Genomic DNA, 27863 nt, shown 5'->3' with positions numbered 1-27863 from the left:
ATTTTTCACTTTGACATTAAGGACTTCTGTGTTGATCGGAGCCCAATTTTTTTTAATCCATTTAGATTTCATGTTGTAACACAATAAAATGTGGAAATGTCTAAGGGGGTGAATGTGTTTGAGAGCAACTGTATTTAGTGCACCCTCACCAGTCTTTCCAATCAATATCAGAGGTTTGTTTGAAAGTTAGTCTTATCTGGTGGAGTTTCGTAGGAGCTGATTGATATGTTTGAGAATGTCTCTTCTCTCCTCTCCAGGTAGTATGGTACCTTTGGCTTCTCCTTGTCCAGTGAATAGGGGGTGATTGACAGTACTAATCTCTGGGGATAGGAATACAATACTTTATTAGAAGTTATTTTAACATTTCTTTTCTTTATAGTTTTTCTCCCTTCCACAATTTTGTGATGTGCAATTGATGATAATGGCATGGCCTCATCGCAGTAACTCCCAGCGAGTTCAGGAGTCAAAGATTGAGACGTCTTCACATGTGGCCTATCCATTCTGTTTCCTATCTTATTACATAGCCAAACCAGTAAGTATAAGCCTAAACCTGTGCAACTGTTAGAGAGCACATTCCTAGCCAACAACAGCAACTGAGCATGCAGGCTCTAAACCTAAAGAGTGCCTATAGTGATTAACCCCCACCTTACCAACTCTGGATGGTGCCGAGCCAACATTCGTTGCCCTATGATGAACTCCTAGGCACTGGAACCCTGGCCGCAGTGATGCAGCTGCACTGCAAGGCAGTGACATTACTGTTGCTCACAAAGGAGCCCTTATTAGAAGTTATTGATCTTCTAATATTTTTGTATTAGAAAATCATTATATTCCAAGGATATTTAATTTACAAAAATACATTTTGTACGTTTGTTAAACTTTGAATAAAATGCTAACTATAACTTGGTAAAAATGGAAGTCTTAGTTAATTATTTTAACAAGTATAATGTAACCTGATTATCTGTTTCCTTAATAATAATAATAATAAGTTCATAAAACTAAAAGTCAGAATTTTGCAGAATTTAAAGGTTTAGCACTAAACATATATTTTCATTGAGAACGCACACATTTTTAGTTGATACAACTGAGATTTGAGTTGTGTTAGCTTAAAAGAAGTGTGTAATATACTAAGCCACACACTCAATATAATTTCCCAATATACATTGCTCTTTAAAGTAAACTCAAGGAAACCGAGTTACCACCCATGACAGAGATATGGTTATTGAACCCATACATTTTATATTTGTTTTTTATTTTAGTTAATAATCGTTTGTCCTTCATGTGAGTTCCCAGAATTAATTTTATGTATGTTAAATTCTTAGTACATTATGTATGCCATAAGGCCTTATTTTGAAGCCCTGCTTTGCCTATTACAATTGCAAAATCACAGCATCTGAGATTTCTGTAAAACCTGGGAACTTCACCAGCGTTGTGCAACCCTATCTGCAAGGCACTGTAAAGGTGGAGTAATTCTTTTTGAAATCCAGCTTTAGTTTTAACAGCAAGACAGAATTTGTATTTAATTGGGAAAAAATGTTTTGTACATAATAAAATCATATAGTAAGAAATGAAAGGGGTTAAACAAAATTATCGTATGAAACGTTTAGGAATTGCAACCATTTTCATACACAGTCCCCTCATTTCAGGGGCTCAAATGTAATTGGACATGTTAACAAAATCATAAATAGTTTTAATACTTTGTCAAGAATCCTTTCCAAGCTTGCTTGAAGTCTGGAACGCATGGACATTACCAAATGCTGGGTTTCCTCCTTTGTTATGCTTTGCCAGGCCTTTACTGCAGCTGTTTTCAGTTGTTCGTGTGTCTTTCTGCCTTAGGTTTTGTCTTCAGCAAGTGAAATGCTCAATCGGTTTTAGATAAGGTGATTGACTCGGTCATTGCAGAATATTCCACTTCTTGGCCTTAAAACAACTCCTGGATTGCTTTCGCAGTATATTTTGGGTCATTGTCCATCTGTAAAGTGAAGCGCCGAATTTGTCTGAATCTGAGCGGACAATATATCCCTATACATATCATCCAGCTGCTTCTGTCACTAGTGATCCAGTGCCATTGGAAGCCATGTATGGCCATACCATCACACTGCCTCAACCCTGTTTACAACCCTGTTTACAGATAATGTGGTATGCTTTGGATCACTCTTTTCTTCCCATCACTCAGGTACAGGTTGATCCTAGTTTCACCTGTCTAAAGAATGCTGTTCCAGAACTGGGCTGGCTTTTTTAGATGTTTTTTTGGCTAAATCTAAACTGGCCTTTCTATTGTTGAGGCTCATGAATGGTTTGCACCTTGTGGTGAACCCTCTGTATTTGCTCTCGTGAAGTCTTCTCTTCATGGTTGACTTGGATAATTATATGCCTACCTTCTGAAGAGTGTCCTTCACTTTGCTGGTTGTTGTGAAGGGGTTTTTCTTTACCATGGAAAGGATCCTACGATCATCCACCACTGTTGGCTTCCGTGGACGTCCAGGCCTTTTTGCGTTGCAAACTTCACCAGTGCGTTCTTTTTTTCTCAGAATGTACCAAACTGTTGATTTGGCCACTCTTAATGTTCCTGCTATCTCTCTGATGTTTTCTGGGGGTTTTTTGCAGCCCAAGGTTGACCTTTTTCACTTTGACCGCATGTTGTGAGTTCACAGCAACAGCTTCCAAATGTAAATGTCACACCTGGAATCAACTCCAGACCTTTTACCTGCTTAATTGACGAAGATATAATGACCTGTCCATGAAACAGCTTTTGACAGAGCTATTCCTAAACCCTTCCTTCCATTTGGATGTGAATACCCTCAAGGCTGAGAGAATGCACTTTATGCCACTTTACATTATTTAACTGTATTTTGGTAAACAGCCAAAATAACAAAACTTGTGTCAGTGTCCAATTATTTCTGGACCTAACTGTAGGTGAATGTAAAACACACCATGCTGAGAGGAAAGGAGATCAAAGGACATGAGGAAGTGGGTAGGCTATACAACTATCTCAAAAAGATTTTAGCTATCAGTCCACTGTGATAATGTACAAATAAAGAGCATTTAATTTGACCGCAACTCTGCCTTGAAGTGGACATCCTTCCATAACTATATATCATGTAAATGCAAACATAACATCTTGAGATTTGCAGACATCCCATGCTGCAGTTCAGGTTAATGTGCATGCTTCACCCAAAAAAAAAACACTAAATCAAAATGGCATTCATGGGAGGGTGGTTAGGAAGAAGCCTCTGCTGTCAATAAAATACCAAATCTTCCATCTTAAATTTTCCAGAGACCCCCCTGGACAAATATGAAAATTTTCGGAAGTCCATTCTTTGGACAGATCTGAATCTCTTTTGGTCATAATCCTTCTACTAACAGTCAGGCATGGTGGAATGGCAAGATCTGGGGCTGCTATTCCTCCTCTGGAAATAGGTGACTGGACATCATCAAGGGAACCATGAATTCTGAGGTATACCCGGAGATTCTTGATCAGAATGTCAGTCTATCAATTGGAGCTAAAGCTGGGCCGCAAATTGGTATTTTAATAATGATCCATGGATCAATGGAGGTGCCTCAAACTACTAATTTATTGTTATGTAAACCAATTTTGTTAAATAATTAAAATATGTTTTTGTTTGTGTCGTATTTGGAATGTCTTTATTACGAATTGATAAGGAAAGATAAGGCTTTTCTGAGTTTATTTTAATACTTCAAAATATTTTTTTCACACACTTTCAAACATCACTGTACATGAAACAAAACGATAATAAAACTATTATAAAGTTGAGCATGAACTTAAACGTATAAAATAAATTGAGTTAATGACAGTATCACATAAAAGTTTTAATGCATTATTACCATTTTGCTGACTTTGAGTTAAACTGACTGAAAGTGTTTACAGTACTATTCCGTACGTAGATACCATAAATTAAAAGGTAATGATGATTAAGTAATACAGTACCTCTGTGAATGAGCCAGGCAGAACCCACAGTGTGTGAAGAGCTCCAAGAGGGATCCAGATTATGGACGCCATGGCGATGACCCAGCCAACCCCCTGAGCCCATGGGGGATAGACATACTCTTCATAGCGAGCTGGTTTAAACTGGATGATTGTGAACACCAGAATCACCTGGACAAAAAAACAGAGGGATGATTAAATAAATTCATCAATTACATTAAAAGTATTCCTACTCTTAAACCTGAATTACAATGATTTACTCTTTTACATCAGATAATGTAAACATGAGAGTGTTTTATTTGTAGACACTATAATTAGGATGAGGTACTGTTGAGGACTCACAGTGATCAGAAGAGGAGACACAAACATCCAGCACACTGTAAAGAAGATGTTAGGCCTATTCCCTCCCATCTCTTTTACGTTTGCCGAAAGCCGCCTCACACCTGTCAGAGATAAAACAACATAAGAAAAAGCAATGTACTTACTATTTTCATTCCTATTCCTACAGTCATACTGTATATGTGCACACACAAACACAAACTAATTTATTAAGACTCACAGGTGTCATGGCGTGACATGTTTTTTTTTACTGTCTTTGTGTGATCCTTGTGAATCAGGCTACAATATACAGTATCTCACATAAGTGAGTACACCCCTCACATTTTTGCAAATTTTTGATTATATCTTTTCATGTGAAAACACTGAAGAAATGACACTTTGCTACAATGTAAAGTAGTGAGTGTACAGCTTGTATAACAGTGTAAATGTGCTGTCCCCTCAAAATAACTCAACACACAGCCAATAATGTCTAAACCGCTGTCAACAAAAGTGAGTACAACCCTAAGTGAAAATGTCCAAATTGGACCCAATTAGCCATTTTCCCTCCCCGGTGTTATGTGACTCATTAGAGTTACAAGGTCTCAGGTGTGAATGGGGAGCAGGTGTGTCAAATTTGGTGTTATCGCTCTCACACTCCCTCATACTGGTTAATGGAAGTTCAACATGGCACCTCATTGCAAAGAACTCTCTGAGGATCTGAAAAAAAGAATTGTTGCTCTACATAAAGATGGCCTAGACTATAAGAAGATTGCCAATACCCTGAAACTGAGCTGCAGCACGGTGGCCAAGACCATACAGCGGTTTAACAGGACAGGTTTCACTCAGAACAGGCCTCGCCATGGTCGACCAAAGAAGTTAAGTGCACGTGCTCAGCGTCATATCCAGAGTTTGACTTTGGGAAATAGACGTATGAGTGCTGCCAGCATTGCTGCACAGGTTGAAGGGGTGGGGGGTCAGCCTGTCAGTCCTCAGACCATATGCTGCACACTGCATCAAATTGGTCTGCATGGCTGTCGTCCCAGAAGGAAGCCTCTTCTAAAGATGATGCACAAGAAAGCCCGCAAACAGTTTGCTGAAGACAAGCAGACTAAGGACATTAATTACTGGAACCATGTCCTGTGGTCTGATGAGACCAAGATAAACTTATTTGGTTCAGATGGTGTCAATCGTGTGTTGCGGCAACCAGATGAGAAGTACAAAGACAAGTGTGTCTTGCCTACAGTCAAGCATGGTGGGAGTGTCATGTTCTGGGGATGCTTGAGTGCTGCCGGCACTGGGGAGCTACAGTTCATTGAGGGAACCATGAATGCCAACATGTACTGTGACATACTGAAGCAGAGCATGATTCCCAGTATTCCAACATGATAACAACCCCAAACACACCTCCAAGATGACCACTGCCTTGCTAAAGAACTGGCCAAGCATGTCTCCAGACCTAAACCCTATTGAGCATCTGTGGGGCATCCTCAAAATGGAAGGTGGAGGAGCGCAAGGTCTCTAACATCCACCAGCTCTGTGATGTCATCATGGAGAAGTGGAAGAAGACTCCAGTGGCAACCTGTGAAGCTCTGGTGAACTCTATGCCCAAGAGGGTTAAGGCAGTGCTGGAAAATAATGGTGGCCAAATGTGAGGGGTGTACTCACTTTAGTGAGATACTGTATAACTTACACTACTATTCAAAAGTTTGGTGTAATTCTTTTTTTTAAAGAAAAGCAAATTACTCAGACAATCAGTGTAGACAGTGTTAATGTTGTAAATGACTATTGTAGCTGGAAACGGCAGGTGTTTAATGGAATGTCTACAAAGGGGTACAGAGGCCCACTATCAGCAACCATCACTCCTGTGTTCCAATGGCACGTTGTGTTTGCTAATCCAAGTTTATAATTTTAAAAGGCTAATCGATCATTAGAAAACACTTTTGCAATGATGTTAGCACATCTGAAAACTGTTGTGCTGATTAAGGAAGCAATAAATCTGGCCTGCTTTTGACTAGTTGAGTGTCTGGAGCATCAGCAATTTTGTTTGATTACAGGCACAAAATGGCCAGAAACAGAAAGAACTTCCTTCTGAAACTCATCCGTCTATTATTGTTCTGAGAAATGAAGACTATTCCATGTGAGAAATTTCCTAGGAACTGAAGATCTCGTACAACACTGTGTACTACTCCCTTCACAGAACACTGTGTACTACTCCCTTCACAGAACACTGTGTACTACTCCCTTCACAGAACACTGTGTACTACTCCCTTCACAGAACACTGTGTACTACTCCCTTCACAGAACAGCCCAAACCGGCTGTAACCAGAATACAAAGAGTGGGAGTAACTAAACAACAGTAGAAATACATTAGAGTGTCAGGTTTGAGAAACAAACGTCTCACAGGATTGACACTCAATGTGTTGTGTGGGATTTTAAATGTTAAATATTGGCATATAAAAATGCATGACTTTGATCTGTGTCCTGACTTTGCTGTTAATTACACAACTGTCCTGACTTGGCATAGAAACAAACACACACACACAAATGCACACATCTTACCATAAAGTCCACAGATGGCAAGCACCTCAAAGAAGGCCAGAAACATGATGGACACTATAGCAGTGTAATGGTCCATCAGCTGGAAAACGTAGATCCCCACCTGGTGAAAAACACATTTAATATTGTGCCAAATGATTCCAGAATATGACAGCTAGAGGCCTTTTGCTGTTTAGATGATTGGAGACTTCTGTCAGTCGCTCACCAGAACATAATTGAGCGTCTGACACAATTAATAAAGGTTTTAGTTCTAGGTTAAGATAAGTTAAACTGTAGTTATAGATATGCTTGAGGGACATATGAAGTGAGCCATAAAACCTGTTATTGGTTCTATATAGTAAAAAAAAAAGTGTGTATTTGGGTAGAGCATAATTAAATAACCCTAAGAATATTACCTCATTACAATTCTAGACTTCTATTGTCTTGCTGTGCTTGAGTTGACTGATGAATGTATATGCTCTTTGGGAGGCCAGGGTACCTGCATGACATGGGGTATCCCCATCAGAAAGGCTGTGCTGCAGACTACCAGAACCAGCAGCTCCTTCTTTCTAAGGACCTTTAGCAAGCGCCCTCCAAACGCATCCATCAGGCTGGTCACCATTACCTCCACCATGGCAAACTGATGAAGATTTTTCAAGAGTTCAGACTATATGTACAGTATAAAAGTATACTATGTCCAGTATAAAAGTAAAATAAAAAACAAACATAATTTCACAGCTCACAGCTCAAGCTTTCATTGGCAATTCTGATGGCAACGACTCTTGTGACTGTCATTTAAATGTTTTCAAGAAAAAAATTCCTATACACTAAACATCAATCTAAATGTGAAATATTTTCTGTCACGTTATTATAAAAGCCATAGACATCTGATGTGACACTGCATCACCGGTAGAGTACCACATTATAAAAGATAATTACATTCTGATATTGGAAATTTGTTAGTTAAAGATTCATTTGTAATTCCTGGAATTATTCCTTATAGAATTGCACACAATTTACTGGATATTATAGTAAACAAGTAGAATACCTACCAACATTTTACCATGAGGAAAAACAAAAAGGACTTACAGAGATGTGTCTATAGCATAATGTTGGTTTAGGTTAGGTATGCATAGATAAGGATAGGTACCTGGCTGTCCAGCCCAAGGCACAAAAGCATGATGAAGAAAAGAACTGCCCACAGTGGAGCCACTGGCATTGTTGCAAAGGCTTGTGGGTAAACCACAAAAACCAGACCTGGACCTAGAGGAAAATAAATTCAAAACACACAGGAACAATTGTTATGACTTTCATTTCTATACTTAATTTTCTCGTATCAGAATGTGAAATTATTATGTTTTTCCTCAAATACTGTAGAGGTAAAACTAGAAAAGAACCATGTCCTAAAACAGAAATTGAACTTTAGTCTGCTTACAGAAACTGACCATCAACAGCCAGCTCACTAATAGGTACATTCTGAAGATGTGACATGTAGCCGAAGGCAGAGAAGATGACAAAGCCTGCAAGAATACTCGTCAGGGAGTTGGTGATGGAGATAGCCAGTGTGTCTCTGTAGTGAAAAAAGTGATAGTGATCACTCCAATACAATCTATGGTATACAGCTTCTGTCTGTACTGAGATCTACCTAATATTGACACTGTATAAATGTTAACGTGTACAGTACATTCAGAAAGTATTCAGACCCCTTTTGTCATGTTACAGATTCTAAAAGAAAAAAAAAATCTTTATCAGTCAACACATAATACTCAATAATGACCAAATATACTTTTTTTGAATAAAAAAATTATATATATCATAATATAAATATTCAGACTTCTTGACTCAGTACTTTGTTGAAGCACCTCTGGCAGCTATTACAGCATCAAGTTTTCCTGGTTATGAAGCTACAAACTTGGCACACTTATATTTGGGGAGTTTCTCAGATTCTTCTGTGCAGATCCTCTCAAGCTCTGTCAGATTGGATGTGGAACGTCATTTTCAAGTCTCAATAGAGATGTTCAATCAGGTTTTATACAGTCACTGCTTTTATACAGTCAAATAGTTTTTAAGTAATCAACAAAAGTTAGAACACGTAGGAATTGTTAGTATCAGCTTTCAATGTTTAATTTACTCCCATTGCTGCAGAATCTTTGCTTGGTTATTATGGGTTATTGTGTGTAGATTGATGAGGAAAAAATATATTTAATACATTTTGAGTAAGGCTCTAACATACAGTAACAAAATATGAACAGTGAAGTGGTCTGAATACTTTCCAAATGCACTGTATTTTAAATTACTTTTAACCAATTAAAATGACAACACCCTCTCCTCACTGTATGCCTCTTACTTTAAAATGTTGTTGTTGAAGTTGTTATAGCTGGACATGGCCATGAGGGAGCCGAAGCCTATCCCAATGGAGTTGAAGATCTGAGCTGCTGCATTGACCCACACCTGATACACAACACAAATATTATTCTGAAACCTCCAATCACACCATAAAGCTAATCCACAATGATGAACAAACAAACTAAAAAAAACAGGCAGTCAGTGTTAGGGTTTAAATGGGATAATAACATAAAGTCAGGGTTAGGTTGAGTTTGAGGTAAGGATTAGGTTTGATCTGGGAAGAAGATACGAAGTTAGTTAGGGAAAGGAAGAGGTCTACAGTTCACTTTACATACCTCAACCTCCAGGAGTTTTCCCCATTTTGGCACGATAAAAAATAGGATGCCTTCCAAAGCACCTGGCAGCTGGGCGTTGTTTATCAGCAGAGCTAACAGTATGACATATGGGAAGAGAGCTGTGAAGTATACCACCTAGGGGAGACACACAGTAGTAAGAAGCTGACATTATCTGGATTCATGATGGCTGAGAACTCACTCTGAATCACAGGGTTGGCCTTGGTGTAAAAAAGGACTAAACAGAAATAATCACTCATTCTTTTTATCTCCTTTTCTGCATGCCTGTCAGTCCCCCCTCTCTCTCACCTTGCCTGTAGACTTGACCCCCTTGAAGATGCAGAAATAGATGAGGATCCACGCCAAGATGAGCAGAAGAAAAAGTTCCCATCGCATCAACCCACCCTGCTCGACCCCTCCGGTTTGCTCCAACATTTTATAACTACAATAGAACATACAAAGACACAAACAAAACAGATCTGCTCAATACGAAATCAATATCAATATTATAACATAAATATCAGGTTTGTTACACTGCAAATGTGCAATTCAAATTTTACTATTTTTACAAAATAACACTTTCAGCCACATTTATTACAGGCTATACAGTGTCTGCTAACATTTACTTTGTTTAAAAACATTGGACCGAAACAATCTTACATTTTGCGATCTTAGTTATTTTCTTTTCATTTGATCCCCGGCTGATTTTGTACGTTAGCCCACTGACAAAGGAATGATCAGTCTTTAACTTTAATGGTAGGTTTATTTGAACAGTGAGGGACAGAATAACAACAACAAAAATCCAGAAAAACGCATGTCAAAAACTTTATAAATTGATTTGCATTTGAATGAGTGAAATACGTATTCAAACCCCTCTGCAAAACATGACTTAGTACTTAGTGGCAAACCCTTGTTGGCAATCACAGAGGTCAGACGTTTCCTGTAGTTGGCCACCAGGTTTGCACACATCTCAGGAGGGATTTTGTCCCACTCCTCTTTGCAGATCTTCTGCAAGTCAGCTCCCCCCACAGATTTTCTTTGGGATTAAGGTCTGCAGACTGGCTAGGCCACTCCAGGACCTTAATGTGCTTCTTCTTGAGCCAAAAGCATAATGTTTCCACCTCCATGTTTGGCGGTGGGGATGGCGTTCTTGGGGTCATAGGCAGCATTCCTCCTCCTCCATGTACTTTCTTGAGCAGGGGGACCTAGCGGGGCGCTGCAGGATATCAGTCCTTCACGCCATTATGTGTTACCAATTGTTTTCCTGGATGACTATGGTTCCAGCTGCCTTGAGATCATTGACAAGATCCTCCCGTGTGGTTATGGGCTGATTGCTCACCATTCTCATGATCATTGAGAAACTCCACAAGGTGAGATCTTGCATGGAGCCCCAGACCGAGGGAGATATACAGTTCTTTTGCAGTTCTTCCATTTGCGAATAATCGCACCAACTGTTGTCACCTTCTCACCAAGCTGCTTGGCGATGGTCTTGTAGCCCATTCCAGCCTTATGTAGGTCTACAATCTTGTCCCTGACATCCTTGAACAGCTCTTTGGTCTTGGCCATGGTGGAAAGTTTGGAATCTGATTGATTGATTGCTTCTGTTGACAGGTGTCTTTATACAGGTAACAAGCTGAGATTAGGAGCACTCCCTTTAAGAGTGTTCTGATTGAGAGGGGATCAAATACTTATTTCACTCATTAAAATGCAAATCAATTTACACATGCGTTTTTCTGGATTTTTTTGTTGTTCTGTTATTCTGTCTCTCACTGTTCAAATAAACCTACCATTAAAGTTATAGACTGATCATTTCTTTGTCAGTGGGTAAACGTACTAAATCAGCAGGGGATCAAATAATGTTTTTCTTCACTGTATGTAATTAGCACCCTTATTAGTCAATGGTGAAAATGGTCCTGGATTTTACATTCTGGGTAAGAAATGGAACACATAACATATCCTGTACATGTCCCGCCAGGTCAGGGGTTTTTGAAATTTGAGGTTCACCAGATCGCTTCAGGGGAGGTGCAAAAGAAATCAGAAAAAAAGCAGTAATATATATTTGTCAAACATCCTATCATATCGTTGGTAGATTTAATTTAATGTCTTTTAAAAATACCTCCAATCTGGCAAGTCTGGACAATTAAATGGAAAAAAACGCTAGTAAATTTGTCGAGAGGCGCAATAGTGAAGAGAATCATAGAAAGACCCTACTCACCACAAGCCAGTTAATTATTTGGCAAATACAGAAATAAATTTAGCAACTAAGGAAATTTAACTTATTTTTATTTTGTAATGCTGTGTTATCACTTCATGAAAGCATTTAGTAGTTGGTTTAGCTGGGAAGCCCGCAACTGACAGCATACAAACCGAAAAATCCAACAAATTGTTTTCATGGCTTTCAGTGTGGTTGTCCATGAACAGCAAGCAGATGTCTTGATGTCTCAGAGTTTGAAAACCCTGCTAAAGGTAGAATTTAACAGCAATGCATTACTTCCAGCAAGAAAATAAATGAGTAACCCTTGTTAGTCTCAGTGAAGCCTGAGGTGGATCAGTAGATGTGGTGATAGTTCAGATGTCTTAATAGGGATTCTATTAGGTCAGATGCCAGCAAGCTGATTTATGGTTGTTGGCCAAGGAATGCACTTTCTTCCAGTGTGTATGTGCTTGAGAATGCTTCCTAGTAGAGTGAACAGAGTAACAAGGAGAAAATCTTGGTGAGATGTTCATCACAGGACATGTCTTAAAGCGATAGTGTTTAAAAATATGTATTCACCCAGGAAGTATTTGTGGACATACAAAGCACATCCTAATTTGCAGACTTTCTATTGCACAAAAAAAGCAGGATGTGATTCTCGTGTTAAAATGAAAAGCATCACCCTCTCTCTTCCATCAGCAACCTTAAATAGGTATGAACAACTCATTGTTATCAAAAAACAATGGGAGACTAATTTCCTGCTTGCTAAAATTCTACATGGTTCACTTAATTTCTGTTCATATGAGAAAACAAGCATTGAATAGTGTAGGGAATACTTGTGCCATCTAAATCTCTATGAAATATCCTTAAAATGTGAATAAACAGCATTTTTACAGCTTATTTTAAGATGGTTGACAGAAAATGAAATTACAACACAGGGTTGGGAGAAAGTTGGTTTGAATGCAAACTTTTGCTTCTGTAATTCACCTAGATTATAATAATATTTTGGGTTCAAATCGTGCACAAAATGTAAATGAAGCTGATATGGTATTTCAAAGTTATATTATTCACAAACTAATTGGCATATACACTCACCTAAAGGTTTATTAGGAACACCATACTAATACTGTGTTTGACCCCCTTTCGCCTTCAGAACTGCCTTAATTCTACGTGGCATTGATTCAACAAGGTGCTGAAAGCATTCTTTAGAAATGTTGGCCCATATTGATAGGATAGCATCTTGCAGTTGATGGAGATTTGTAGGATGCACATCCAGGGCATGAAGCTCCCGTTCCACCACATCCCAAAGATGCTCTATTGGGTTGAGATCTGGTGACTGTGGAGGCCATTTCAGTACAGTGAACTCATTGTCATGTTCAAGAAACCAATTTGAAATGATTTGAGCTTTGTGACATGGTGCATTATCCTGCTGGAAGTAGCCATCAGAGGATGGGTACATGGTGGTCATAAAGGGATGGACATGGTCAGAAACAGGTAGGCTGTGGCATTTAAACGATGCCCAATTGGCATTAAGGGGCCTAAAGTGTGCCAAGAAAACATCCCCCACACCATTACACCACCACCACCAGCCTGCACAGTGGTAACAAGGCATGATGGATCCATGTTCTCATTCTGTTTACGCCAAATTCTGACTCTACCATCTGAATGTCTCAACAGAAATCGAGACTCATCAGACCAGGCAACATTCTTCCAGTCTTCAACTGTCCAATTTTGGTGAGCTCGTGCAAATTGTAGCCTCTTTTTCCTATTTGTAGTGGAGATGAGTGGTACCCGGTGGGGTCTTCTGCTGTTGTAGCCCATTCGCCTCAAGGTTGTGCGTGTTGTGGCTTCACAAATGCTTTGCTGCATACCTCGGTTGTAACAAGTGGTTATTTCAGTCAAAGTTGCTCTTCTATCAGCTTGAATCAGTCTGCCCATTCTCCTCTGACCTCTAGCATCAACAAGGCATTTTCGCCCACAGGACTGTCGCATACTGGATGTTTTTCCCTTTTCACACCATTCTTTGTAAACCCTAGAAATGGTTGTGCGTGAAAATCCCAGTAACTGAGCAGATTGTGAAATACTCAGACTGGCCCTTCTGGCACCAACAACCATGCCATGCTCAAAATTGCTTAAATCACCTTTCTTTCCCATTCTGACATTCAGTTTGGAGTTCAGGAGATTGTCTTGACCAGGACCACACCCCTAAATGCATTGAAGCAACTGCCATGTGATTGGTTTATTATCTGCATTAATGAGAAATTGAACAGGTGTTCCTAATAATCCTTTAGGTGAGTGTATTGTATGATTAATTTCATAACCCAAAAATGTATGTATAACAGCAGATACATTTCAGTCACTACATGGTGACAACAAATTGCTCATTGATAACAATATAACAATATGCAATATGCAACATATTCCTAAACAGTTAATATATAGTTTCACAAATAGATATCCTTGGTTTATACAGTATGAAAGCCAGAAAGTACTAATATTGCATACTTTGAAAGCATTCTATGTATTATATTATTGTAATTGGAAATTACTATGATGAGGCTGAAATGTGTTATTGTTCATTCATAAAAGAAATGCATCAGTGGTTTTGATACCCATTATATCATAATTATTAAATATTTATTTGGTTATAGTAAAAAAAAGTATATATATAGAATAGCGGTTGATTTTATTTGGCCTTCCAAACCACCTCAAGCATTCAAACAAAATTGGGCTTTGCAATCACCCTGGATCCTCACGCTGGACATAACACATTGCTAACATGAGATTGTTATGTATAATAGCTTTTGATAAATTACAAAACATTCTCATTTTTAATGTACTGGACTATGAAGTTATGTGTATGAGGTTTGCATTTTATTGCTAAAAAGTGAAATAGTATATTGAGTTACAGCATGTTACATAAGATAACCAGTAACCAGTAGACGTTAGGGGACATCCGAAAACAATATTAACAGGTTTAGAGTCAACTATGTAGGGTGAAAACATTGACAAAAACAAATCAGGTTAGTAACCAAGTCAATATTGGGATTCCACTTCACCACAAAAATTTTAAGCCATCATATCCCATTACATAGCTATTGTTTTTGGTTACACATCCAACTGCGTTCCTAGTAAATAGTTATATCTGGGTTTTTGCTCAAGTTTTATTGCGTCATGAAAAAACTTAAAGGAACTGTTAAAATCTGTTGAAATGTGTTACCCATTTTCTTGCAAGTCATAATGCATTCCTATAGGATTTTGCCTAAAAAGTGATGTGTACAACATGTTTCCTGTCCCATTTCTTAAAAGTACAATTATATACTATCATGTTAAATCAATGTAACCAGTAGACTTAAGGAATCATTTAGGGAGCCTTTCTAGTGTGTATAGTGTAACTTCATATGCAACCCATCCCTTTGAAAGTGAGAATTTAAAAATGTTTTTTCATAATTGTTATGGTCATCAAGATTAAAGACCACATGGTATAAGTTGGAGATTAAATTGATTTCTCAAAGAAATACAATAATTTGAAGCTAATTCAGGAAAATGTTAACACAACACAAGACATGCCAAAACATAAATGTTCAAACCTATTTACTGCCCACCAATTTGATGCACTGGCTAGTCATACTGAAATACCGTAATGGAGCACGACAGACTAAAGTCAGGATCAATCGGCCAACCAGGCATGACTTAAACTTACCTGAAGAACTGCTGGCTGGCAGTGGAGGAGTGTACGCTACTGTTGGTAATGACGCGGTCAGTGCAGTTGGGCTTGTTCCATGTGTTGTTGCAACTCTGCCAAGGTAGCGGGCTCTGGAAGGAGCTGAAGAGGTAGTACAGGCCCCAGGTGATGATGACATTGTAGTATGTACACATGATGAATGAGATAGCCACTGTTGCCAAGCCCACTCCTAAAGTATGGACAAATTACAATTGAAGGCGCAATCTGAAACAGGCTGATTCTTCGAGAATAACATTTCTATAATTGCCTGAATTCAATGTACCCCAGTCCGATCGCAAAATATAAGATTGCTTCGGTCCAATGTTTTTAAACAAGGTAAATGTAAATAGATACTATATAGCCTGTAGTAAATGTGGTTGAAACTATATTCTGATATTGTGGTTGGTCAGTCATTCATAGTTGTCACTACAAATTTGAAAGTGGTTACATCATATAGCCCTATCCTTCAGCTTTTTTTCTGAAACAAGGGATGGAGTAAACTTTGTTGTTTTTTCAACACCTAATTGCAACTTAAACTTAGTTAAAATATTTAGTTTTGTACATAATTGACTAATGTTAAGGTAGTTAAGTTATTCTAATGTAGACATAATAATAATAATAATTAGAGCATAATAATTACAGCAAAGCGTAAAACCTGACAAGCCTTAGGCTGGCAAGGCTATGGTCATCCTCTGCTCCACTAGTGAGGAACAAAATGATGACCATTTCATTACCCACCTTTGGATGTTGTTTTACTCTAGTTTTACGCTAGTTGAAAATAGATGATGCACTTCAGTACCTTTGAGCAACGGGCAGGCTTTAGCCAGAGCATGAACTGGTCCTCTCCTTGTGTACTGGCCCAGAATCAGCTCCATGTAGAGCAGAGGAATCCCAAGAACCAGTAGCATCAGCAGGTAGGGAATCAAAAATGCACCTAACCCGGGACAAAAGCAACATGTCAATAACACAATCTCTGTCTATTGTCTATTGTAATTGCCTACAATTACTATAGTGGTGGGCGCTTGTTCAAGTATGACTTTGGTTTGTTATACAAATGTAGCATTATCAGATCTCAGAGAAATCTTCAGACCTTTATTTATTTTAAACTTTTCAATATATTTTTTTTACATAAACCCTTCTCATGAAAAGTCTTCAGAGATTCTCCTTAGAAAAAAAGATATGGCAAATACAAGGCAGATATCATATTTGAACATAAAAATTATTAGGCTACAGCATAAGAGAATGGAATCATTCTAAACAGTCACAGGGTATAAAACTACATCTACAAATATAAATGCCAATGTCAAGAGTTGAGAAGCTTGTGGATGTTGTCACAAATCTAAGAGCTGCGTTCTTAGATATGAACCCAAACAAGGCTAACATGGAAACATTTTGAGTGGCATGTTAAGGTGCTGCCGAGTTATATTTTCACTGCTAGTTTATGCAGTGTGTTGATGATTCAGTCTATATTTAACCTGGTCTAACCTTGAACTGAATCATTCACCCAAACTCACCGTAAAATTTCTAGAGAACGCATTAGCTTGTGTTTTAGTAGCTGTATAATGATTGCATGTTGTGCCATTCTGAATTCATTCTGTTCAATGGACAAATGCAATTTGGTAAAACCCATTAACGCATTATTCAAGTATTTCACAATAAAATGAGTTGCCCTATCAACTTCATCATATTCTAATTCTAAACTACAAAACTCTACTCTGTGCTGATAATTTCCCCCATAATGTTTTCTTGACATCAACATCTATCAACATGACAACAGAAAGCATGCTGTCCGTTAAAGATTTAACATTTTAAGTCACAAACAATCTCAACAATATAACTGAAAAAATGTATGTATGTTTGGTTATACCACATAGGCATTGTCTTCTATCATGACATAGGAAATGTCTTCTCACCTCCTCCACTTCTGTAACACAGATATGGGAACCGCCACACATTGCCCAGCCCCACAGCACAGCCAATCCCAGCCAGAGTGAACTCGATTTGTTTAGTCCATGTGGGCCTGTCTGGCTCGTGATCCATCTTGCATTGGTCCTGCTCCATTTCCAAAGTTGACTCTGTCTGTCTTGGTCTTCTCTGTTTCTTGACTGTCTGGGCCCAAACTTCATGGGAGGCTTTCTTTGAGTATAAATGACAGTCATATAATCATCCTTTATGACGTATTAATGATTAGCTGAGTGCAACTCAGTAGTCGGAGAGGGAGCCTATTGTTTGGTTCTTAGTTCTTATATGTCTTACGGTGAAATGACGCACATATTACTAAGTGTTTCAGCATTGCCTACAGGGCAGCGATACAACCAGACTAAATGTTCTCAGAATTTATTCAGTAATTCACGTGACCATAGTAACATGTTGTTTTACTAAAATTGAACTTCAGCTATTAAAACACTTTATACGTGGATCTGTTCTGATTGAAAATATGTGGCTTTTTTCACACACAAATGTAAACCAATTGTAGCGTTGGGGCAAATTTTATCAGCTCAGTAATAAGATATATTATTTGGATGAGCCAGTCCTCTCTCAATTTTGGGCTTGCAGGGATGTTTTTACTTAAGCTGTGTGATTACAAATCCCAGATGTATGGACTAACAATTGAATCCAGGTGTTTATTAAAGGATTTAGAAATGTGTATAGGGTTACCACAGCCCTTTTAATAGCTTTATTAAAGGAGACCCTTAAATGGGCGATTACAATTGTTCTGACCAAGATTAGTTTTACATTGCTTTGGGCATCCATTTGCATCTTATGGGCTAGGACATTACCTCTCATTAGATTTTTTTTGGCCCTTTGTGTTCTAAGAGTTAAAAGTAAGCCCCAACCTCCTCTCATTTGTATCCATTAAAGATGCTTGCATAGCAACTTATATATTGTGATTGCAGGATAGAGACCCAGAAAAACAAATGCAGAGTATTTGAGTATATGCAGTGGCAGTTATAGCCCAACGTGCGTTCATTAATATGTTGTGACATACTGTATCTCAACACGCCACCCTGCCCCTTTATTAAGAATCAGTAGAAGAAGGCTTTGCACAGCTGGAGTCTGGTGGCTGGAGTCAGACCTGTAACAGTTGGAAATATGTGTGCTTTTACCCAACGCCAAAGCAGAACCAGTATGCCACTACCTGGATTTAATGTTACTATCTCGTAATTGTAGGTAATCTGTTTTGGGATAATTTTGACACTTTGCAATAAATCCAATTGAATTAATTACATAATATTTGTTTCTTTTTTTCCCATGACATATCTTGATTGCTTTGAATCACTCCAACTTTTAAATCATGGAGTTAATTAATGTAATATCCCCAATAGGTTGGCATAGTCTTATTACAGATTTAAACCAATATAATTGCTGTATTACATTACCCTAAGCGTCAACAGTCAAAGTTGTGTTGACTTGAACATTCCAAAAACATTCCTGATGGGTAGTTGTGTGAATACAAGCTTCAAGTTATGCTTTTTATGAAACAATTGTACATGCAAGCAATAACTTTGTACCGTGAAACTGCAATACATTGTAAAAAGTAATTATCATTGGTTAATAAACTCCCTACGGGAAAATGAATGGCATAAAAGAAAGCAGCCATTACAGTATACAATCAAAAACATAAATGGTAAATGAACCCAGACCTAACCTCTAACCATCTCTACAAAAAGTAAGTTTGTCCTTCATTCATAGTCCATTCCATTCCATTTTAATGCAAACAGTGTACTGCTATATGTACATATATTTCTATAAACAAATGCATACATAGTTACTTAGATAATAGTTAATGCACCTTGACAGTCAAAGAACTCTCTTATTGTTTACTGATGAAGATGGTGTTTAGTTTTTAATTAGATTTTTATATTTATTTTATTTATTACTACTGCATTTTTGGAACCGGGGCACAAGATCACTGTACATACAGTAACATCTGCATTTTCTTCTTCACATGTAACAAATAAACACAAAACTTGAAAAGGTCCATTGTTTGAGTCGTTGGTAGGTGACTAGCTGTAAACACTGTGTTTTCTTTGATAATAAATGTGGGCAGGCAAAGGTTAACCATGACTCTGCTTTTCCTGGGTCATTATTACAATAAGGAAAACATGTCATGGGGAAAGAGGTGAGAGGTGTGGTACACACTGCATAACACTACAATACTTGGGTAATTATGGAAACGTAAAATTGTCAAAATTGTGCCTTATAACAGCCTACTGTTAATCGTATAACCTAAATGTACAAAGGATAAACAAAATTGATGAAAAACCTCACGCTGTGTTAATATCAAAGACCTGTGTTTTTGACAAATATTGTCATGATTTGAGACTGTTTCCCCTTTACACATTATATCATTTTGAAGTTTAGTTGACAGATGCACCTGCAAATCAGGCAACGCCAATTTGACCTTTTTGGAACTCTGTTTGTTGTCTCATGTTCCTTTGAAAACTCAAGTATTGAAATGTTTAGGGTCAGACCGTGTATACTGCTAATTGTCAATAAACCTAATGGTACATCTTAGTTACTTTAAAGTAACAGCCCTTTTCCATGTGGTGTTTTTGTTATTTTGTCCACCCCCTTTTTATGTACCCCTTACGTAAATAATATTGAATATATCTTTTTCATAATGCTGTTTCTTTTTTGTGTTTTGTATATTAGAAATTTGTTGGCTTGAACCCAGGATGCCAACTGGCTGCAGTGGTATGTTACTGTAAACCCTGTGTATGAAAAAAAACATTTTACTGTTTATATTACATTGGTAATAGGTTAATACTAGCAATAAAGCACCTCTTGGGTTGCATACTTTTTCAAACTGGCCTGGCATGGGAATCAAAACCCTTCTGGCACCATTCTTTACCAACTGAGCTACATATGACCATTTTTGATTTTTTATTCTGCCAAAATCTGGCCGTGGTCACAAGTATATCTTGTTGATGATGATGTATACAACCTAATCTGATGGCAACCTAAACTGTTCCTGCTTTTCAGCCATGTAAACTTCCCAAAAGAACTCCTCACAGACGAGAGAACACCATTCATCTCCCAGCTGATGATAGACCTGTACGAGCTCCTCCATGTGCACTACCTGCAGACTGCCATGTACCACCCCCAAACAGACAGATTGGTTGACCGCTTTCAAATGGAAGCTGAAACAAGTGGTTACGGAGGGTGGTCGTGACTGGTACCTGACACTCCTGCACTTGGCCTTCAACATACGTGAGATCCCTCAGGCCTCCACGGCATCAGTCCCTATGAGCTGCTATAAGGCAGATGACCCTGAGGACCGCTGAACGTGGCCAAACAGGCTTGGGAACAACAACTGTCGCCACACTGGTCGGTCACTGAGCATGGGCGGAGCATGTGGAAACGGATGGAATCCGCCCGGCTGTTCCAGTTCTGTGACAGTGAGCCTGTGACGGCCCTAATGAGACGCAGCTGCAAGCTATAAGGATGTCTAAGAAACACCACCGCCATAACGGTGAGCCACCAGCTCTATCCACAAAGACAGGTAAGAAAAGAGGAACCAGGCCAGCGAAGGTTAATTTCATGTTGTTTTTCTTTTCTATGTGTTTCGATAAAGCCCTCTGGCCCGTTTTAAAATTGGGATTTGTGAGGCGGGGACTACTACTGATAGTGTGGTTGTAGGATCTTTACAATGAAATCTGCTTGGATATTCACAATTTGATAAACATTTAGGAGTATGGTAACATTTTGCCATTTTATTAGTATTGTACAAAGCTACATCATGTTAGGCTATATGGAATTTTAAGGCTACATGGAACACACACATTATTAGCTTGTACGTTTTTTTTTGTGGCACCAACTATGATGAAGACAAAGTTGTGCATGAACCCTGAGTTGTGCCAAAAATATTATCTCTCACGAAACATAGGTGGACTCCAATCAAGTTCTCAAGACATCCCGAGGATGATCAAAGGGCACAGGATGCATCTAAGCTTAATAAATTGCCACGCATTTGTAAAAAAAAAAATGGCTTTGGGGAATTATATATGACCTAATCAATTATAAATTAATTTATACACAAAACTTTTTTGAGAAACTGAACTCTTCCCAAAGCCATGTATACACAGATGATTGACAAATAAAGGAAAAACCTGAATATATTAGTGGATGAACATAACAAATGCAGATGCTTCCATTCAAGTGTACTGTACTATACACTTAAACAATTAATATCCTATCATACTCTGCAGCATGTAAAGAAAATGCTGAGCAGGCTCACTTGACCTCAAATTTAGATCAAGATGGCAAGAGAGAGATCAATATTGGGGCAGAGATGACAGGAGCTTCAGTCACAAAAACTGCTCAACTGGCTTTCAACAGAAACTGTGACTAAAGTTAAATCATTTAGATCTATTGTTAAGACATCAGAAAACAGAATGAGACATGCTCAAAAGCACTGTCGGGGCATTTTTGTTATGCTATGGGAGCCTTTTTGGGTCCACTTTTCCCCTTAAAGGGAAGGGCCACAGCAAATCATTTAGATTTTTTCTGAGTGATCATCATTATCCTATGGTGAAACTATTCTATCCTGATGTCTCTTCCTGGATGACAGTGCCCCCATCCACTAGGCAAGAGGGATCATTGAATGGTTTGATTAAAATTATGTGAATCATATTCTATGGCCTTCACAGTCACCAGCTCTCAACCCATTTGGACACCTACGGGAGATTTAATACTGATGTGTTAAACAGTGCTCTTCACCACCATCGGCAAAACATGAAATGAGGGAATATCTTTTCAAAGAACCGTGTTCCATCCCTCCATTAGAGTTCAGAAGACTCTTAGAATCCATGCCAATGGGCATTGAAGCAGTTATGGCAGCTCGTGGTTTCCCTGTACCTTACTGAGACACGTTATGTTGGTTTTTCCTGTAATTAGTCACCCATCTGATATCCCATCACAAGTATGTTCTCTAACTTTGTAAGAAAAATGTTACACTTACATCAACTTTGCCCTGTCTCTACACCTGGAGCCCTGCCGGTCTAGACATTCAAAGGACTATTATATTCTTCCTAAAATTTCACCAAATTGGGGGCTATGTGGCTTTAGCCGGACGGAGACAGACATACACTGGTCTGTCTTGTGAATTCACAGGATTAAGTAATAAGTATTTGCATGAGTTGAAATCTTACACATACATACACATATATTTATTTATTTATACATTAATAAATATATATATATATGTAGACCACCAGATGTCACTGCTGTGCACTGTATTTAAAATGAACTGTTATCTACAGTAGCCATGATGATATGGCCACCATTTATCCAGATATTTGCAACAATCTCCAAATAAATGTACAATTGATACTCTAACGCTCAGTGCACACACACACACACACACAAATGCAGTCCCGGTGTGGGACATCATCTATTGTGTGGACAAAGGAAAGTTGTGTCAATCAAAACTATAAATAGCTACACCTTTTTGGAAATTAAATAAAAAGCCAATTGAGTATATGTTTATATAGGCTCAAATGAATGGCAAATAAAGAAATTGACTTTGTCTAAACAGATGGCAAATGCAAATAGTGCAGAAAAAAGAGAAAAAGGTATACATATAGACATAACATTGAATTGAAATAAACTTTTCATTAAATTCGATTCACAACATTTTCTGTCAGGATTTGTTTGATAAAAACTGTCGGTGCTTGACATTGTTGAACTGTGGTTGGGTGAAATGGGGACGCCCCCAAAACACTGCATTTTGTACGGCTCAGTTCTTGGTGGGCATAATTTATACTGGGTAAAGAGCACATTCAATTACTTGGTAGACTTTTACGCTGGCAGCACTAACTCATATAATAATTTTCTAAATAAAAGCCCTATTTTCAATACATTGCAATATGTAATAATATTAATACACTGGATTTTATTTAAGGTCCCAAGGATATTGTAGAGCAAAAAATACAAAATAACAAGAACCAGTAATCAAAGAAAGAAAAGACAATGAAACTATGAAGCACCACTGAAGCTAACTCAGGTTCAAGCTACAGAGATGGAAAAGTCATCAGGAACAAGTCAGTTTTAAGTCTGTTTTTAAAGGTGGTGATGAAATCCAAGTTGCAGGTGGCTGAAGAGAGTTCCAGAATTTAAGGCAATGGATGGCTTTGTAGGTGAAGAGCAGGATATTAAAATTGATGCAGAACGTGACTGGGAGACTGTGAAGGTTGTGCAGTGTGGGAGTGATGTGTTCCCAGGATTTGGTGCAAGTGAGGACTTGGGCAGCTGAGTATTGAAAAAACTGGTGCATGTCCAGTTCTTTGCCTGACACAGGACTCCATTGCAGTAGTCCAGACAAGATGTTATGAAAGCGTACAGTACAAGAGGGTCTCTGCTACTGGGTCTGTGAGGTATGGGCGGAGTCGGGAGATGTTATGGAGGTGGAAGAAGTCAGGTGATGGACTTGAGGTGGGGCTCAAAGGAAAGACTGGGTCAAAGGTGACACCCAGATGTCTGATCTTGGAAGATGGGCAGATGGAGGAGCCGTCAATGGACATAATAACGCATTGATTTTCATTAAGAGAGCATTGGGAGCCTCCAACATTACATCGATTTTATTGCTGTTGAGTTTCAGTAAATTACAATTCATCCAGTTGATGTCTTTAAGAGAGCTAATCAGAGATGGGGAGGGAGGTGTGAGGAGGGTTTGGTGTCGATGTAGATCTGTGTGGCATCTGCATAAGAATGGAATGAAAGACCCTGGCGGTGAATGACCTGTCCGAGGGGTAACATGTAGAATAGATGTGGAGAAGCAGGGGTCCAAGCTTAGAACCATGCGGCACTCGTTGGTTGACAGGCTGGGAGGATTGTGAGGTCCCAGGTGACACGAACTGCTTATGGTCAGCTAAACAGGAATGAAACCTGTCAAGGGCTGTTCCAGTTATGCCCAGGACTGTCTCCATGCGGTTGATGTGTACAGGCCGAAAAACACAAGTAGAGTCAACATGGTTCTCCTCCTTGCAGCTAGCAATCAATCGGAAGAATCTCAGAATAATAAACAGACAGTTGTAAAATACTTTTGCGTAACGAGACTCAGTAGGCAAAATAATGTAAAACTAAGAACACGTAATGCTTAATCGAAATCAGGGAGATTGACCAGCAAATAGCAGACAAAAATCTACGTTTAGTTTCTAAGAGGCAGCTACAGTGCGCCGGCGTACTCTCACCCTAGTGTATGTGAGGCCAGTTAAAGTTCTAACTAACATTATTACTTAAAATATACAATGTACAGACCAGTTAAGGTTATAACGAAAAACTGTGAAATGTGAAACCACAATACAGCAATATTTACCCCATGTACTCCATTGTCCCCAATACAATATAATATACACTTAAGTGGCCTACGCCACTTAATTGCCTCATAACGAAGAAACCACACTACAAAGACATGGCATTAGTATTGAATTGGGACCAATGGAGTAGATGAGCTAAATTTTGCTTCTAAGTATACGGTCCGTGTTCCCGGATGAAATTCAACTAAACGACCTACTGAGTATTTCATGAATGCCATGTCTCTGTAAAGGATTAATTTATTACCATATCCTTATTTATCCATTATTCTGCAAATTAACTGTAATAAATTGATTGTTTTACACTAGGCCTGAATTTGCTTTAGACTGTTCATGTATGCCACAGATAGAAGAAGACCAAGGTCAGCATGCCCCGTTCTTTGAAGTGATTATGGCCACAACCAAGGCGCCAGGCCTCAAACCTATCTTATCTATGACCCAACTACAGATGGCTCCAAGGTGAAGTTGCCTGTGTCTCCTCTATATCCTTCCATTTGGGCAGGAGAACAGGGGTAGCTCAGATCAGCAGGTCTTTTAACAATGCCATAGAACTATGGTTGCCATGACAGTGTAGGTCCTATCTTATTTTCCTATTAGTCTGACAACTTGTTTTGTATGTATCTTATAGCATTAGAGATAATATATTTGGGGTCTGACAAGGAGGGGTATAAAGAGGTGAAAGCAATAATGTATGATCAGAACAATTGTTATGACACTACTCTGTTGGTCTCTGTACTTATACTCTGTTTTGTGAAAACGATTTTTCCTGTGGATCCACGTAATTAAACTGAAATAATCAACTGTTATACAAACGACTGTCGAGTCTCTTTTCATAATAAATTGCAAACATTTTACCATCTTCCACATCTCACTTCACATAGTCCAGTTTTTTAGTTCTAAGGCAATTTCCATAGGCTACTTTGAAGATTGTGTATTGCATTCGGCCCACTGGAGTAAGTGGGTTTATATTGTGCTGCTTGGCCTATCAACTGTGTTCCCTCAAGAAATGACACTATATAAAGATTCTACACACTTACTGAGTGTTTCTCGAATGCCAATCTCCACACATAGTCAGATAGCTTTGTTATAAGTATATAGCTGACAACCATAAAAGCTACAAACAAATTGCCTTTGATAACATTTAACTATGTTTAAAATTATACACATTGCAATGGAGTGACAAGGTGGCTGTTATTTTGAAGATATAATCGTTACCATACGATAGTGACGCCATCATTAGTGCTGCTGGCAGAACGCTAGTAAAAGTTTTGACCAAAAGGTAATTTCCGCGTGCCAGGAGCAATTGTGAGTTAATCTAACAGCGAATTTTTGCCAGCCTTGATAGAATATCACCGTAGTAGGCTTGCCAAAATATTTAGTGAAATTAAATATGATAACTTGGGAAGCTTGGCGGTTAGCGCAATCATTATCTACTCAGTATCTGTATTTACCGATACATAGCCTACGTAGCTACCGCTCTATGGCGTGACACGTAATTTGAAAACTGAATGGATTTAAAAAAAATATTTGTGTGATCAAACACTCTCCCTGAATGCCCCCAACCCTGCCTCAGTTAGAATCAGAGGAATTGCACACGCTGTTATAAGGTTGTGAAATAGCCATTACATGGAGATCAGTTCTGAAATACATAATGAATACATTCTTCCCTGCCTCTTCTCTGACGGTTACTTTTAAGTTTGTTGTCTGTAATTTTGGACATGGAAATGTATTCGTATTTAGGATGTATAACATTAAAATAATGCATGTCCGGAATGTACAACTGACTGAATAGTGCATCCCAATATCCTTTGTATGTGTTTAATTTACTATTGTACATTTTATGAAGGAAAGCAGCCTACTTATTATGTCAGATGTTGGTTTTCCAAGACACCTAAAGAGGAATGCACTTATTGTAAGTTGCTCTGGAGAGGATCGTCTGCTAAATTACTAAAATGTTAATCGTAAAAAAGGGTTAAGCTCCATGCTTACCAAAGACCTTATTAACATTTAACATGATCAGAACATCGAACTGATATATCTGTCCCATTAATAATTAAGTGCTCTAGTATAACAGTACCCTCAACGTTTTGTCAAAATCATGTACCCCACTCACTTTAAATGAAAATGTTTTGTATAATTAAAAAATTACATCGTGCATGTACAACTGCTATTTTCTTGTTGGTGACACCAAGGTATAAAATACTTTACCTCGGTACTGCTGCGCAGAAGGGTCTCCCTAAAACACGACACTTCACCCGCCTCACGTCTTAATGAGCTTGGTTTATACTGGGCACAGCGCTTATTCTCTAGGCGTGCTCGATGCACGGTCACTTAACCGTAGGAAGTAGACCCCCCTGGCGAGATTGTGAAAGAGACTTTCTAGTAGCCTCAGCACCCCAATCGAGTTACGCCTCTGGAACGGATTAATATGAAGTGCGTCGCATCAGCCCATGGCTTTGCGTCGTCCCTCCATCCAACGAGACGCGCGTCAACGCAGGCGATGGACACGAAACGTCCGTCTGTTTACTCCCAGCGCCCTGTGATCAATATTTATTGCCATGGCTATTCATGTTCATGTAAACAAAATGTTGTGCCACAGGCAAACGCCATGGACTATGAGCAATGGTGAGTTACTTTGTTGCCAGCCTTTATAGAATTTCAACGTAATGCCTGATAAATTATCTATCATCATGAAATGTGATTGGAAAAAGCTTGACAGCTAACGCCATGATGATTTACACAATCCCCACCCAAGTCACTTTAATTAATATTAATATTTTTTTGTATCATTTAAAAACGACGTGTGTATTTTGTATTATTTGTAAAAATGCTTTCATGTTGGAGCCACCAAGCCATAAAATACTATACCTCGGCGTTGGGAGAACGCACATGGAACATGGATCATTACCTCGCTCTCGTTGTGATGATCGACGTAGGGCTACACCCTCGAGTGAAATGCTTTGTTTTAGGGAGACCCATGCCTAGATATCGCGTGGAACGTTCACCATCTACAGACTTTGACTATCGACAACAATTTGAAGATATTGTCTAGCTCTTTCAAATCGATTTATTATTAGGCGGTGATTAATAACATTCTAATAAAACTGGATGATATTGAAAATATAGAATGTTTAGATTTATGCGTAGAGAAGTA

General features: G+C 38.6%; 1 protein-coding gene across 2 annotated transcripts; it reads right to left on the bottom strand.

Moving 5' to 3' along the window:
* Positions 1 to 49: 49 nt before the first annotated feature.
* si:ch211-283g2.1 (sodium- and chloride-dependent GABA transporter ine) lies at positions 50 to 27804 on the bottom strand. Of its 2 annotated transcripts, none has more exons than XM_010905137.5 (14): positions 27578 to 27804; positions 17306 to 17528; positions 16192 to 16326; positions 15372 to 15582; positions 9784 to 9916; positions 9478 to 9612; positions 9144 to 9247; positions 8242 to 8366; positions 7947 to 8059; positions 7296 to 7436; positions 6821 to 6920; positions 4286 to 4386; positions 3947 to 4114; positions 50 to 320 (listed from the first exon to the last, which is right to left on the bottom strand). In XM_010905137.5, the coding sequence occupies exons 1-14, from the start codon at positions 27605 to 27607 to the stop codon at positions 168 to 170; spliced, it is 1872 nt and encodes a 623-aa protein (XP_010903439.2). In that variant the 5' UTR covers positions 27608 to 27804; the 3' UTR covers positions 50 to 167. The 2 variants fall into 2 exon arrangements, with proteins under 2 accessions (XP_010903439.2, XP_010903440.2); XM_010905138.5 differs by lacking the exon at positions 27578 to 27804 and adding an exon at positions 26918 to 27081.
* Positions 27805 to 27863: the final 59 nt, after the last annotated feature.

The sequence above is a fragment of the Esox lucius genome, chromosome 7 (assembly GCF_011004845.1).
Source record: "Esox lucius isolate fEsoLuc1 chromosome 7, fEsoLuc1.pri, whole genome shotgun sequence".
NCBI lineage: Eukaryota > Metazoa > Chordata > Actinopteri > Esociformes > Esocidae > Esox > Esox lucius.
The sequence above is the reverse complement of the archived record's forward strand: the minus strand, read 5'-3'. Positions and strand labels throughout refer to the sequence as shown.

Excerpts from the sequence above, each read along its gene's own strand:
- si:ch211-283g2.1 (XM_010905137.5), bottom strand. The coding sequence starts at position 27,607 with ATGTTCCATGTGCGTTCTCCCAACGCCGAG. Across the intron at positions 16,327-17,305 it reads GTGTTACAGAAGTGGAGGAG|GTGCATTTTTGATTCCCTAC; the intron begins GTGAGAAGACAT and ends GTCCCGGGTTAG. Across the intron at positions 8,367-9,143 it reads TTCAACAACAACATTTTAAA|AGACACACTGGCTATCTCCA; the intron begins GTAAGAGGCATA and ends TTTTCACTACAG.